General features: G+C 49.9%; 1 protein-coding gene across 1 annotated transcript in view; it reads right to left on the minus strand.

The window, feature by feature from the left end:
* The window catches only part of EPAS1 (endothelial PAS domain protein 1), a gene marked incomplete at its 5' end in the record, with an annotated part of 86,297 nt that overhangs the window by 26,719 nt on the left and 46,063 nt on the right, over positions 1-13,515 (minus strand). Inside the window, 3 exons of the mRNA XM_079720711.1 lie at positions 1,919-2,003; positions 2,425-2,576; positions 11,079-11,269. Coding sequence (XP_079576837.1) covers positions 1,919-2,003; positions 2,425-2,576; positions 11,079-11,269 — 428 coding nt within the window. The remainder of the gene's footprint in view (positions 1-1,918; positions 2,004-2,424; positions 2,577-11,078; positions 11,270-13,515) is intronic.

Consider the following 13,515-nt stretch of genomic DNA (forward strand, 5'->3'; position numbering starts at 1 on the left):
TTTGCTGATTCACTGATTTGGATCCCAAGTCCTCAACACAGAGACCAAGAGATCTAAAGTTCTACTCGGATCAAAAGAGTAGAGTTCTGCTGAATCATGGCACTTGGGAGCTGGAAGGTCCTAGACTTTGCCTGGTCCAATACTGTCACTTTGAAGAGAAAGACTCCCAGGAACAGAGCAATGAAGTGACTCGGTTCAGATCACATGGTCAGATTGAGACTAGGGTCAGAGGTTGAACTAAGACTGAGAACCCAAGGGCCCAAGGGTTTCCAGAGCAGAGAAGAAATAGAGACTTTTTGGTTTTTTCGGGCTTCTAGCACCTGTTTTAGAAAGGGATTCAGAAGCTCTGGCAGCCCCTTCCTCACAGAACCAAACAAGAGTTTCTCAGCGGCACAGAGAAGACAGTGAACAGCCCAGAGTGCTCCCCAGCCTGTGCACGCCCGGAGCCAGGTGGCCTTCGGGAGGGAGAGCAGAGGCGCTGGGCGGGGAGGCCGTGGTGGGGTGGGCAGAGGTGGTGGTAACCCTGCGCTTTGCAGGCTCGGTCTGTAACAAGGGTAGAAGTGGGCCAATGAAGTGTCTGCTTTTGCAGCATGTGTGGTAATAAGAGCAAAACCTTGCAGGCTTGATACCACTGCCTCTGTCATTCAGGTTGGACAAGCACTCACCCCATGGCAGTGGCAGGTGAGGGATAGAAAAGGGGATGTCTAGACTCGGGCACAATCTGCCCAGGGCAGAGATCGACTCTCAGGTTCAGAAGGGACCTCGAAAGTCATTAAGTCCCCTTCTTCTCAAAGCTTCAGTCCACTTGACAATATGCCCATCTGTGCTTTTGCCTGACTGTCCCCAGTTACAAGAGATGAAGCAGCAAGCTCTGATTGTCACTGCAAAGTGCTTTCTGCTCGTATAGGCCCTTCAATCCACTAGCATCTGCTGGAGGCCCCACAGGAAGGGTGCAGTGCACGAGACCTTATAAATCTCTTCTCCATCAAAAACTACCTGTCCCATTTCTTATCACCAGGAGGCCAGATTCCTTCCTTGGCTCCCGGGGTAGCTAGTCTCTAAAGGTGGCCCCAATGAGCCACATCTCCCAGTATTCAGGGCCTCCTGTAGTTCCCTCCCACAGTGAATGGGGCTGGCCTGTAACTCACTCTAACAGCAGGACAAGGCAGAGTGGTGCTGTACCAGTTTCGGGAATAAGCCTTCGGAGAGCCTGGCCGCTTCTACTTTTGCACTTTGGGGGAGCCCTGAGCCGCCGTGTAAGAAGTCTGGCTACCCTAGAGACCCCATGTAGAGAGGGAGAGGCTCCAATACCTTCCAGAGTGAGAGGGAGGTCCAGCCATGCCCTCATCCCAGCCGAGCCCCAGCCTCCAGCTACCGGCCACAAGGTCCCAGAGGTGTGGGTGAGCCCTCTGGTCATCCCCCCAAGTCCAGCCTCCTGACATCACATGGAGCAAAAGAACCACCCACAGAACCCGCAGACTCATGAGAGCTAATAAAAGTACTGTTTAAGCCACTATGTTTGGGGCAGTCTGTTACACAACTGTCTTAGAGACAATCACAACAGTTCCCATGAACATTTTGGCACAGATGAGCTGATTGGTTTGGGTGGTGTCATTTGGCAGAGATGCTGGATGCTCAGGTGATGAAACCTTCTGGAGACAGTGTCCTAACCTTAAGGAGTGCCCTAGGAGTGTGACGTCAGGCCCCAGGAAGAGCCAGCAAGAGACCCTTCTGAGTACTGGGTCCTTCCAGGGCCCTCGATCTCATCTCCTAGGCTCTGCTGGGTTTTTTATGGATGTCAGTTTTTTTTAGGTCATGATGGCCATGTTCCAACCATCCTACATTTGTAGACAAAGGTAAGGCAGATCCCCTCCCAGGTGGTGTGAAAAGGAAAGAAACGCAGTGAAGAATACGTTACCATTTTTGAGACTCAGGTTCTCACGGATCTCCTCATGGTCACAGGGATGAGTGAAGTCAAAGATACTGTGCCCTGTTAGCTCCACCTGTTTCAAAAACAAGGTTGGGCTTCATTATTCCTAACACTGAAGAAGAAGTCTCCAAGAGGAAGCGGGGCCCCCTTTTCACATTTGGAGAGAGGGAGGAGGCTAAATCAGGTCTTCTCATGTTCCACTCCACAGGTCCACAGACACACCGGTGTAACAGACTTCATGACGGATGTGGTTCACAAGGGTGGCTCTGTTAATCCAGTCGGCAGAGCTGTCCACCAGGGTGGCCATCAGCAATGCTAAGCCCAATGCCAGGGGTTCTCAGTGTGTTCCTGAGGTTTGAGGCTTGAAATCAGAGAGAAGCAGGGTGGGCATATGCAAGGAGAGGTCAGGAGGGATGTGATCAGAACCTTCCACTAATTTCTACCCCCAAGTGGAAATGCTTTCCCTTTCTGAAAGAGCCAGAGGAGGGTGTCACCTGTGTGAGTCCCATGAACTTGCTGATGTTTTCTGACAGAAAGATCATGTCGCCATCTTGGGTCACGACGGCAATGAAGCCCTCCAAGGCTTTCAGGTACAAGTTGTCCATCTGCTGGTCAGCCTCAGCTTCAGGCTCACTTTCAGAGCAAACTGGAAAGAGACAGGGGTTGGACAGCTTGCATCAATGTGTTAAAGCAGATGGGACTGGCATGGACGGATGTCTGCCAGGGATGGCTCAAAGGCATTAAGTGGATTTTTCTGGAAACGCACACTGCCAACCATCTAAGTGTCCACCACAGGCTCAAGCAGCAGGCATTTGATGAACACCACTGCACAGAGGACACCCTGACAGGAGCTTTGCGGGCAGTACGGTTGTTGTGGCCGCATACTTGTGGTACCAGTGGCAGTGGCAGCAGTAGTGGTCACAGATGCAAAGGCAGTTACAGGAGTAGTCAGAACAATAATTTTCCCTAATGGATGCTGAACAATGACAGCATATCAGGTACTGCACTGAGCATGCTATATAATCTTCAAGACACCTGTGGTGTAAAAGTACTATTTTTTTTGTCTCATCTTACAGATGAGGCCTGGAGAGGTTAAGTCATTTGCCCAAAGTTATAGAGGTTGTAGCTAGTGGACTCAGGCAGCTGAATACAGAAGCCACACTCGCAACCATTCATAGGCTTTGGACTATTCCTCCTATTGGGCTATTATGACTCTGAGTAAGTAACAACCTCTTTGAATATTAGTTTCCTCATCAGCTAAATAGAGATAATAATTCCCATCTCTTTGAGTTGTAAGGATTAAATACGTATGTAAAATGCCTAAAACGTATGAACTATCATGATTCTCTCCCTTCTCCCCCTCCATGACACTGTCACTGCCTTCAGATTGCTCAAAACCTGGACGGGGGCTGTGTGGCACACAGAGACACAAATCTAAGTAAAAACTTCAGGTTGACAGAATCGGGCACCCAAGAGGCATATAGACAGTAAGTGCTGAAGCGTTCATAGGAAGAGGGGGGTTGCCGTGGGGTGGTCAGAGACAACTGTTTAAAGAAGGGCATTTGAAGACATGTATGAAAAACAGGGACCTCACTCTGTTAAATGAAAGGAAGGCTTTCTGGGCCTAGTGGGTTGGACCGACACTGGAAAGCATGGAGGTGGCAGAGCCTGGAGAACGCTCCCTCCAGGGACGGAGGACAGGTTCACCTGGCTGAAGAGGAGGGTCCATTTCCCAGACTTATCGACTGGCCTCATGAGGTGGGTCCAGTGGCCTGGAGCAGTGGCATCTCAGACCACTGCTTTGGGGAGATTCATCTGGCAGTGGCGTGCAAGGCGGTTTGGAGTGAGGACCAGAGGTGTGAAGCCACGTGAGGCGGCTGCTGCTGTGCTGGTGGCAGGCTGCAGAGGTGGTTGCTAGGGGCAACCTGGGAAGGCGTCCACTCCCCAGCCAAGGGCTTTGAGGAACCCTGGCCTATGAAGTATACCTCTGCTATGTGCAAAAGGCAGACTCAGCTCTTGTCCCAGCAAATAAAGCTCTCAGGCCCCAGACCCTTGGCTCTTATGGCTCAGACCACAAACTTTATTTCAGCCCTGCTTCTCCTAGCTCATTATTTAACTCCAAATATACATTTACTTATAAAAATTTGTATTCAGCCAGTACAAACATCAAGTCCAGTATGCCTCCCTTAATTTACAGAACAAGAGGATTAGAGAATAATTTGTCACTTATAAACGTTAACATTCGCTTAACTAAAAAAAAGGAGTCTTTCAAACTGAGACTGTTCTAGGGAATGTAAAATGCAATGCATTTAGGGGCCACTTGGCAAGGGACACATGGATGCTGTGAAATGAGGTTCAAGGGCCTTTCTGCAAGGGCACTGGATTTATTTGGTTCTCTTTTCTCTTTTCCCTTGAGCTCCTAAATTTAAGCTCTGGGCCATATGCTGTTATTCCTCAAGAAGAACAAATCCAAATTAGGAGATGTTCCTACCAAGGGGCCTCAGTGGCACCACTGTGGACCATCCACCTTCAGGACACAGGATCGGTGAATGTGCCTAGGTCACTCATGCTGCCCAGGGACAGGCCAGCCTTTAGAGCCAAGAGTTGGGCCATACAGAGTAGTAGCCTAGTGACTTCCCTCTGTTTTGCTAAAATGGTAGAACGAAATGAGGGACATTCTTTCCTCTTCATAACCTGATTCAGGTGGCTAGCCTATGGGAGGGGAGACTGTCTGGGAATGGCCTTTTTACCACACACCTACCCACACTTGATCCCTGCTTCGGGCGCCTGCCATCTAACTGGTTAGCTGAACTGATGATAGTGAACCAAAGTTCCAGGTGTGGGTGGTGCCTCGGCCAATGTTCGTGCTCTGGGTTAACACCTATATTTAAACAAGGGCTTCAGGAGAGACCATGACTTGACTCAGTGCTTTCAGATTGGAGCGTGCACCGGAACCACCAAGAGAACTTGCTAAAACAAGGATTTCCAAGCCCAGTGCAAAGTAAGAATGTGGGGCCTCTTGTTGAAACATTAAACCATGCCCAGGGCCCTTCTGTGCGGGACCGCACAGGTCACACAGAGTCATGGAGCCACCCTGGATGTGCCCCCTGACCAGAGTTCCTGAGTCGGCAGGTCTCAGGTTGGGGTCTGAGAATGTGCTTTTCTAACAAGTTCTCACGTGATGTGGATGCTGGTGGCCCCAAGACCGCAGGTGGAGAATCACTGCCTTAACTCAAGGTCCTACGAGTGACCCTAATGCCGGGAAAATCAACCAAGTTTGGCAGGTGGTGACCTATTTGGGGGATGGGTGAGGAGAGGTTTTCAGCACTGTTAAAAATCACACCAGAGAGGTGAGCACCTTCTCCAGACAGCAGAGGCCAGCCCTGTGATTTCTGGCCTACTGAGATTTTCTTCTCTTCAATGTCTTTGATCTCAGTGGCAACACTGACTTCAAAATCTGGAGTAATCCCAAGACAACCCTATTTGGGTTAACTAGGCCCAGAGGAAATAGTTCTGCTTAAAATTTCCTGTTTTTTAACAGTTCCGACACAGCCTAACTGGTTTCCATCCTTGCCCAGTACACTTGCTTCCAGGAGGTGGCGAAATTGGCTGTAGCAGCTGGCCAGCTGGCCTCCAGGAGGGAGGGAGAGGGGTGCACAGGGCCCACGAATGGAAACAGAACATCTTGGAACTGAAGTCACAACGGCTGGGGGGCCAGGAAGCCAGCAGGCTGGCCCCCAGGAACCCTGGGACAGCAAGACCTCTTTTGTCTGTGGAAGGCTTTGCTGCCGTAGCACCTGCCTATACTCCTGGGGGCTTCAGAAGGAACCTGGCCAGCGTGCTGTCAGCTTGGAGCTGAGGGTGGAAACTGCGGGGCCAGAGGCAACCCTTCACCCGAGGGGCCAGGGGCTCAGGCACATCATCTGGCTGAAGACGGCTCCGCCTTCTCCCCTGCCCCTTCTTGGGAGCATCACATCTTCTGATTGGATCATTAATCTCTGACTCGGTGCTAAGCACATAGAAAATTCCTTCATTCACTACATAGTTATTGCGCTCCTGCTACACGTCTGCCCCATGCTGGGCACGAAGCAGGAAATCAGTCAGGTCATCTGTCAACAAGTGACGCTTACTAGATGCTCAGTCCTGTCCTAGGGAAGGTCAGGTGTAAGAGCATCCTTTCCCTCAGGGAATCCACAGACTGGTGGGGAAGAGAAAGATGAACCGCCGTAAGGCTGCACAACAATCCAGAAGAAATCCTTGGTGCCGAATAAAGAGGAACCCACAGTAGGTGCTCCATAAACCCTCAGCAGGGTCTTTAAATTGCCTTGGGCTCCAGGCCTCAGTTCCTTGCTTCCCAGGACCCTTCAGGGTCTGACCCCAAAGAAGAGAGGTGGGTCATGCAGCTCAGAGGCACTCTGCCGAGATGCAGCATGCTGGGCCCAGGAGCACAACAAGGTTCTTTAATGCTAAAAATAGCCCGGTAAACAGGCTTTGATGACTCCCCACAGCCAGGATATGCGCGGGCTGAGGTTTCGGAGCACTTTTTCCGGAGCACCGTGCATTTCCTTCAGGCAGCACCACGCGGGGGGTGGAGGGGGGACGGGACCCGAGGAGCAGCAGCAGCTGGGCGTCTGGGGCAAGCGGGCAGGGTGGCAGGGCTCCTGACCGGACCTCTGGGACCAGATCGTCCCAGGGCTGCTGCTCAGGGTGCATTTTTATTCCACCAGGGTTATTTTACCTCTGTTCCTAAGTCTGAGAAGTTCCAGGAGTGTTTTGACTGGTCTTCAAACCACCCCGATGTGATCCCCCGGTGCAGATGTGTCACCGGGTAGTTATCAATGAAAGGGCTTTCCTTTTACACCAATTCTTCCCTCCGGCCCACAGACCCACAACTACGCCCGGCCCTGGGTGTGCTGACTGCAAAAGCAGACCCAGTCAAGCCATGAGGAAACTATTTTTGAATCACTTACTGGGTCATTAGCCCCACCTTTAAACTCCACCATTGCCTGGTAGTAGGCTTGGGCTACCCTCACATCTTTGGCAGAAGGCACTGTGTTTTATCTGACCTTGCAGGCCTCCCAAAGGGCTCTGAAAGTCCACCATTAGAAATTCATTCCTTTATTCTGTGCAGAACTTACTATCCTATCTCACTTCTCTGTGTTACCCTTCATAAGATGTCGTGCCGGGCTGGGGTCAGTACGTACCTGCTGATTGACCAGACTTTTTTGGTTTAAGTTAAGGGAATGATCTGAACAAAGCATCTCTAGAAGAGACTGTACGATTAGCTGCTCTCAGCCATTAACATCCTAGCATGAATCAGCCTCTCAGCTCTTCACCAAACAGGAAAGAAAAAGGCCTTGGTTTGGAGGGTGAGTGAGGCAAGGGGGTGAGACAGTAAAAAAAAAAAAAAAAAAAAAAAAATAGAGGTGAAAGCCTGGGAAAAGAAGTCCGAACGGGGGTGCCTAAGAGGGCACCAGAAACCATATCTGCCTCCACAATTTTCCCTCTGGTCTCACTCTTTCCTGCATGAAAAGGTCATGGCAAAAAACTAAAATCACTTGTCCCACATTTTAATGTCTTTCCCTTAGTAGTCTAGAGAAGAGAAAATCATAATCTCTTATTAAGACTGATGTCTTCACTAAGCAAATGCCAGTGAATTAATAATAAACCTGACATTTGTCTTAGAAAGCTTGCTGCACATTGACCTCTAGCTCTCATGTAAAATGAATTTGATTTTACCTCATATGAGTATGGGGGAAGCCAAAAATCAATTTTATAGTGAAAAGCCAGCTCTGCATATCTACCACTGTTTAAGGCCGTCTGAATGCAGGAGAGAACCTCATCTGGTTACAGTTTGCGGAGCTCCTCTTGAAAGAGGATTTAAGACAATCAAGTGGTATTTCCACTGATGTTCCCGTCAGAGTGTGTTCTGTTCTCGGCCCAGCGTGGAAGCTAATATCATAAAGCTATTGTTTCAGTTTGCTTCCTGTGATACAAATCTCAATCGGCCGCCCAGACTCCCAGCCTGAATTTCTCAGCACTGAGGTTTCCTCTCCAACATTCCCACACAGAACAGCCTACTGTGAAAATCAAAGGGAAACGTGTTACTAAGTAAAGAAGAAACTTTTCTAAAGCAAAACCTGGTCTTTTTTAGCCTTTTGAACTCTGAGGTATGCAACCAGCTATTTCCTATCATAAAGTGAGCCAACATCGCCACTCACCTTTGTTAGAAATGCTTCAATAATGGATCTGTGGTTTGTTTTGACTTGGGAAAGCTTGGCAACTCTGCATTTTGCTAGAAATTGCTAGAAGGTGGTAAGAGGACAGTAAGGGTTTACACTGGGTTTTCATTTACATCATTTTTTCCAGAAGACTACTCTTATTATAAATCAATTTGCTTGTTCATAGTAAGTTTTATCTCTTAAGCTATAACTTACTGATGGCCCATATGTGGCAGGCAAGAGGAAAAGGGCTTTCATATCCAATGTCCACGGTAAGTACTGGTATCCTCTTTGTGCAGATGAGAAAGTAAAGCTCAAAGGTAGTCAAGAGGTTTTCACAAGGCTGCAGAGAAGGAAGGCAGCCCGACTGAGGTTCCAGGGCAGGTCCAACTGTCCACAAATCCTGTACTCCTTTTCGCTGCATTGCATGTTTTGAAGAAGCAAAATGTGATTTAAAAAGAACAAGATCCTGTCTCGCATACAATTCCTAAAAACGATAACAACAATTGGTCTAAAGAATGCGTGGCAGCGGCCTGGAAGAGAAGGTACAGAAAGCCATCCATCTCCTCCTCCCCCAGGTGAAGCATGTTTTATGAGAACTGCTCCTTCAAGGACGCCCAGACCAGATGGCCAAATGTGGACACTTTTTATCCTTTTCTGTCATTTCTTTCCTCGGGACCGAGAGGACCAGAGCTGACACGCTGAGGGCTCTGGTCAGTCCAGGGCCAAGCCCAGCCAGAGCACAGGCACTTTGCTTCCACACTTGCAACCGCCCTGGGAGGGGATGTGTTGATGTCTCACTGTGGCCACTCTGGTCCTATCTCCCTGGGCATATCTGGCACACAGGGGGTTCACGCCAGCACACATGCAGGCAGATGTGCTCAGAGCCTCCAATGTGTGTCCCGTCCAAGCCAACCCCGAACCACTGAGGGGGACGGTTATGCATGGGAGAGCTCGGAAACGAAGGCCGTGCACCAAGAGCAAGGGTAGAAACAGTCACTGAGGGTGTGAGGACCTCCTGCAGACCCCAGTGCTCAGGGCTAGCCCCTGGTGCCTCTGTTTAACTTTGATTCCTCCTCCAAGGGAGAACCCTCCCCTTCCCCCAGTCCTCAGCCCTCATTGACATCTTTGCCTGACCAGGTTTGCAGAATGCTCCTGCCCTCCATGTCTCTCTTCCCATGGATTCAAAAGGACTTGAACTCCAGGTGCTAAGTGTGTGACTTGGAGCAACCTTAACTTTGCTGTGCCTCACTTCTCATCATCTGTGAAATGAGGAGAAACATCCTGCAAGTCCAAATCAGTCACAGAGATGTCCCAGGATTAATGTATTCCTTTCGGGGCTCCCTGCTGGTGGAGGAACAGGGGTGGTGGTGGTGGAAGGAAGCAGCGACAAACTCAAAGAAATCGGTGTCTAAGAGGAGAATCCCAAGTATTGTAACAGGGAAGTTGAGATGCTTCTGGGTGTGGGGAAGGGGTCTCCATTTAGTCATGAAGTCCTCCACTCCCTACTCTGTGCAGATGTAAAGATGATTCCAACACTGCCAGACACTGCCCTCACCTGTGTCCGGAAAAAAGTACACACGTGTCCTGTGATGGCATCTCCAAGCCTTTCTTATACTTCAGCCCATAGTTCCCTCTTCCTGTAGCATCTAGGAGGACAAGTCTGCCATTGCCTTGCACTGTTTCTTTCAAAGTATTTATAGAGCAAGTTTTCGCCCTGGGTTCTCTCCCTCCTGTCTGCTCTTTCTTGAGACTCTTTAGATTTGCAGTCCAGGGTTAGCCCTCCAACCCTTGGACCCACTGAGCGGTTATCCTACTTTCTGAAAGTCTTCCCCCCATATCCTTCCTGTACTCCAGGGCCCAGAATAGCACATGCCGGTCTGGCCTCCCCGCCTCACAGTAGATTCCCTCTGCTCTGGGTTTCTTTCCCAGAATAGCCACTTCATAACAGGATGGCAGAGTCAACCCCACTCCAAGGCACACGGCTCACTCAGGAACACTGAAAAGCCAGCACAAGAGAACCTTCCCTTGCCCTCCCTCCTCCGCTCATCACCTTGGATGCTGCCACCTGCAGTGCCACAGCCAGGTGGGGTGCGGAGGGGCACTGCCCGCTGCCTGGTTGTGTTAAGAAACTGGCAGACTAGAGGGGACTGTCGCATCAGACCTGACACTGGCAGAATCCCCAGGCCACCTCTTTCTGGTCAGGACTAACAGGAAATGGTATTTTGAAGAAGGTGAGCTCTGAGGGAAAAAAAAAAAAAAAAGTTTTGTGAACTTGAGACTTGCAGAGATTATCAGGGGAGGTGAGAATTAGTTGGTTCTGAGGGGAGACTGTTACCTGTCAGGGGCTCCCCGGTGAGTAGCGTGGCTGGGTCTGGTACCTTACAGATGTTCTCTCAGTTAATGCTTAAAGACACCCCACGCAGTAAGTATTTTAACCCCTTTTAACAGATGAGGAAACTAAGAGCAGAGACACTGAATACTTTGCCTGGCACCCTGGCTAGTAAGAGGGAAAGATCCTATGGGCACACCTCTGCTTCTGGAGAAAGTGGCCGGCGGATAAGCACTAAGATGCTTCCTAAGGATTCATTCACCCTAGACTGGAGTGTGGGTCTGACAGCCAGAGCACGGGAACTGGGGAGCCAGCAAAAGCTGCTCTCATTCTCCCAGCCCTCTCTGTCCCCTCAGCTTCCAAGCACTCCCCTGGTCCTGCCCTTGCTCTTCAGCCCATGGCTGTATTCACTGCAAAGGCCACTGCTGGAAAGATGTTCAACGAAAGAGAACAAAGCGCCAATGACGGCGTTTCTGTGGGTGGAAGGTTTGCAGAGTGGGCGTTCCTGGGGAGGAAGATCTTCCAACTCTGGCCCAGTGGCGCCTCCTGCATGCGAGGACACGTGGGGAAGGAGCCCGGGGGCCCGCAGCCTCACCTGAGGACAGGAGCTTGTGTGTACGCAGGAAGCTGATGGCCAGCCGCATGATGGAGGCCTTGTCCAGGTGGGAGCTCACGCTGTGAGGCAGGGGCAGCTCGTGGGCCAGCTCGTAGAAGACCTCCGTCTCCTTGCTCCGCCGGCACCTGGCAGCATCTCGGGACTTCTCCTTCCTCCTCTCCGAGCTACTCCTACATGGAGAGGCAGGGGTTAGTCTCTAGCACGTCACTGTCATCCCATCACACCCCTGGTCACGACATCCCCGGGACTCCCCACCCACGGCACGGCCAGACCCTCCCGATGAGCTGACGCGGGCTCACGCCAGTCACCTGAGCTGCCGAGAGTCAGCTCTGTACTGTCAGCTCTGCCTTCACGCGTCTCGTGTCTTCTCAGCCGCCTTCCCCTCCTGCGCGCCACGGAGTCCACGACAGGGCTTCACGTGGGTGGGGTTTGAGCAAAGCCTTGCCAATTGAATCAATCCACTGGCAATGCCTGGGACCTGGTCCAGGGCTATCTGGGGACTGAGGTGAATGCCCAGGGACGGAGAGGGAAGGGTGAGGAAGCTGTGGCCAGTGGCCCAGATGGCTGTGTCAAAGCCTCTGGAGAACCAGACGAAGATCTGCTTCTGGATAAAATGCTCTTAGAGACAATGAAGCCCAGAACTGGACCTTAGATCCCATTTCGTATCAGAGAGTGATTTCTACTGTAAAAATCGAAAATGCCACTAGAGCCCAAGAACAGTCAGCCAGACACCCGTCAGTCTGATGTCCCGACGTGGACACCTGCTGAGGGTTAAAAAGGACTGAGCACAAACACGATTCCTCTTTAATCCTGCCAGGACAGGCTACCAGCAGGCCTTATCTTCCTTCTCCTTGCAGGACAGAGGGCCACTCGCCAGCTCTGTATGTTTATATTATTTAACCTGATTAGCCTCAGTTTTCTCATCTGTAAAGTGGTAATACAGTACTTGCCCCACAGAGTTAATGTGAGGATCAAATATGATAACTTCTGTAAAATCTTTTTTTTAATATAAATTTATTTATTTTTCATTCATTTATTTTTGGCTGTGTTGGGTCTTCATTGCTGTTCACGGGCTTTCTCTAGTCGCGGCGAGCGGGGGCTACTCTTCGTTGCGCTGCATGGGCTTCTCATCGCGGTGGCTTCTCTTGTTGGTGGAGCATGGGCTCTAGGTGCGTGGGCTTCAATAGTTGTGGCACGCAGGCTCAGTAGTTGTGGCTCGCAGGCTCTAGAGCACAGGCTCAGTAGTTGTGGTGCATGGGTTTAGTTGCTCCATGGCATGTGGGATCTTCCCAGACCAGGGCTCGAGGCCATGCCCCCTGCGTTGGCAGGTGGATTCTTAACCACTGCGCCACCAGGGAAGCCCCCAACTTCTGTAAAGTCTTTAGTGCCAGGCCTATCCCAATGGTAAGCAGTCAATGGTAGCTAATATCAGTAACAAATATATTCATGAAAAGATAATCGTGAGAGTAAAAATGTTACAAAAGAGTACAGTATAATCCTATTTTCATGGAAATGTATTATACATAACACTTCTTATATAGGAAGAAATCTAGAAATATAATAAAATACTAATAACTGTTATTCTTACAGCTGTCACGTATATGGTACTTATTATGTTCCAGGGACGGTCTTAAGCACTACTGCGCTGCCTTCTGTAATTCTCACAACTGCCCTTGGAAGTAGTTGTTATTATTACCCCTAATTTACAGATGAGGAAACGGGTCCATAGAGACTAAGTACAGTGGTCCCCCTTTACCCACGGGGGATTCATGCCAAGCCTCCCAGTGGATTGCCTGACCCCCTGGATACAACCGAACCCTACCTGTACTATGTTTTTTCCTATACTTAATGGGCAGGTAGCGTATACAGCGCAAATACACTGGACAAAGGGATGATTCATGTCCTGAATGGGATGGTGGGACACTTCATCATGTTATTCAGAATGGCATGAGACTTAAAACCTATGAATTGCTTATTTCTAGAATTTTCCATTTAATATATTCAGACTGGGGTTGACTGTGGGGAACTGAAACCATAGAAAGTGAAACTGTGGATAAGGGGAGACTGCTGTAATTCACCTGCAGCCTCTCCGCAGGTAAATGGGGAAGTGGGGCTTTGCACGGGGCAGCTGGGCCCTGGAATCCAGGCTCTTCTCCGTCAATGATGTCCTGCCTCCCTAGCCTCAAAATTGTTACAGTGTCAGGTCAGTGACGTTAGGAGGAATTTTTTTCTTAGTGCTTCTCTGTATTTTCTTATGTTTCTATAAAAAAAAAAAAACTATATTGCTTGTTTAATAAACAAGTTCATCTTTATTTTTTTTTGAAAGGTGTCCAATGCAGTTCACGGCTCTCAAGGCCTCACCTAACCCGCTCCAGCTTGCTCTGTCTATCCTCTCTCCTGAGACTTCCAAAACCAG

Source organism: Hyperoodon ampullatus (genome assembly GCF_949752795.1).
Source record: "Hyperoodon ampullatus genome assembly, chromosome: 15".
NCBI lineage: Eukaryota > Metazoa > Chordata > Mammalia > Artiodactyla > Ziphiidae > Hyperoodon > Hyperoodon ampullatus.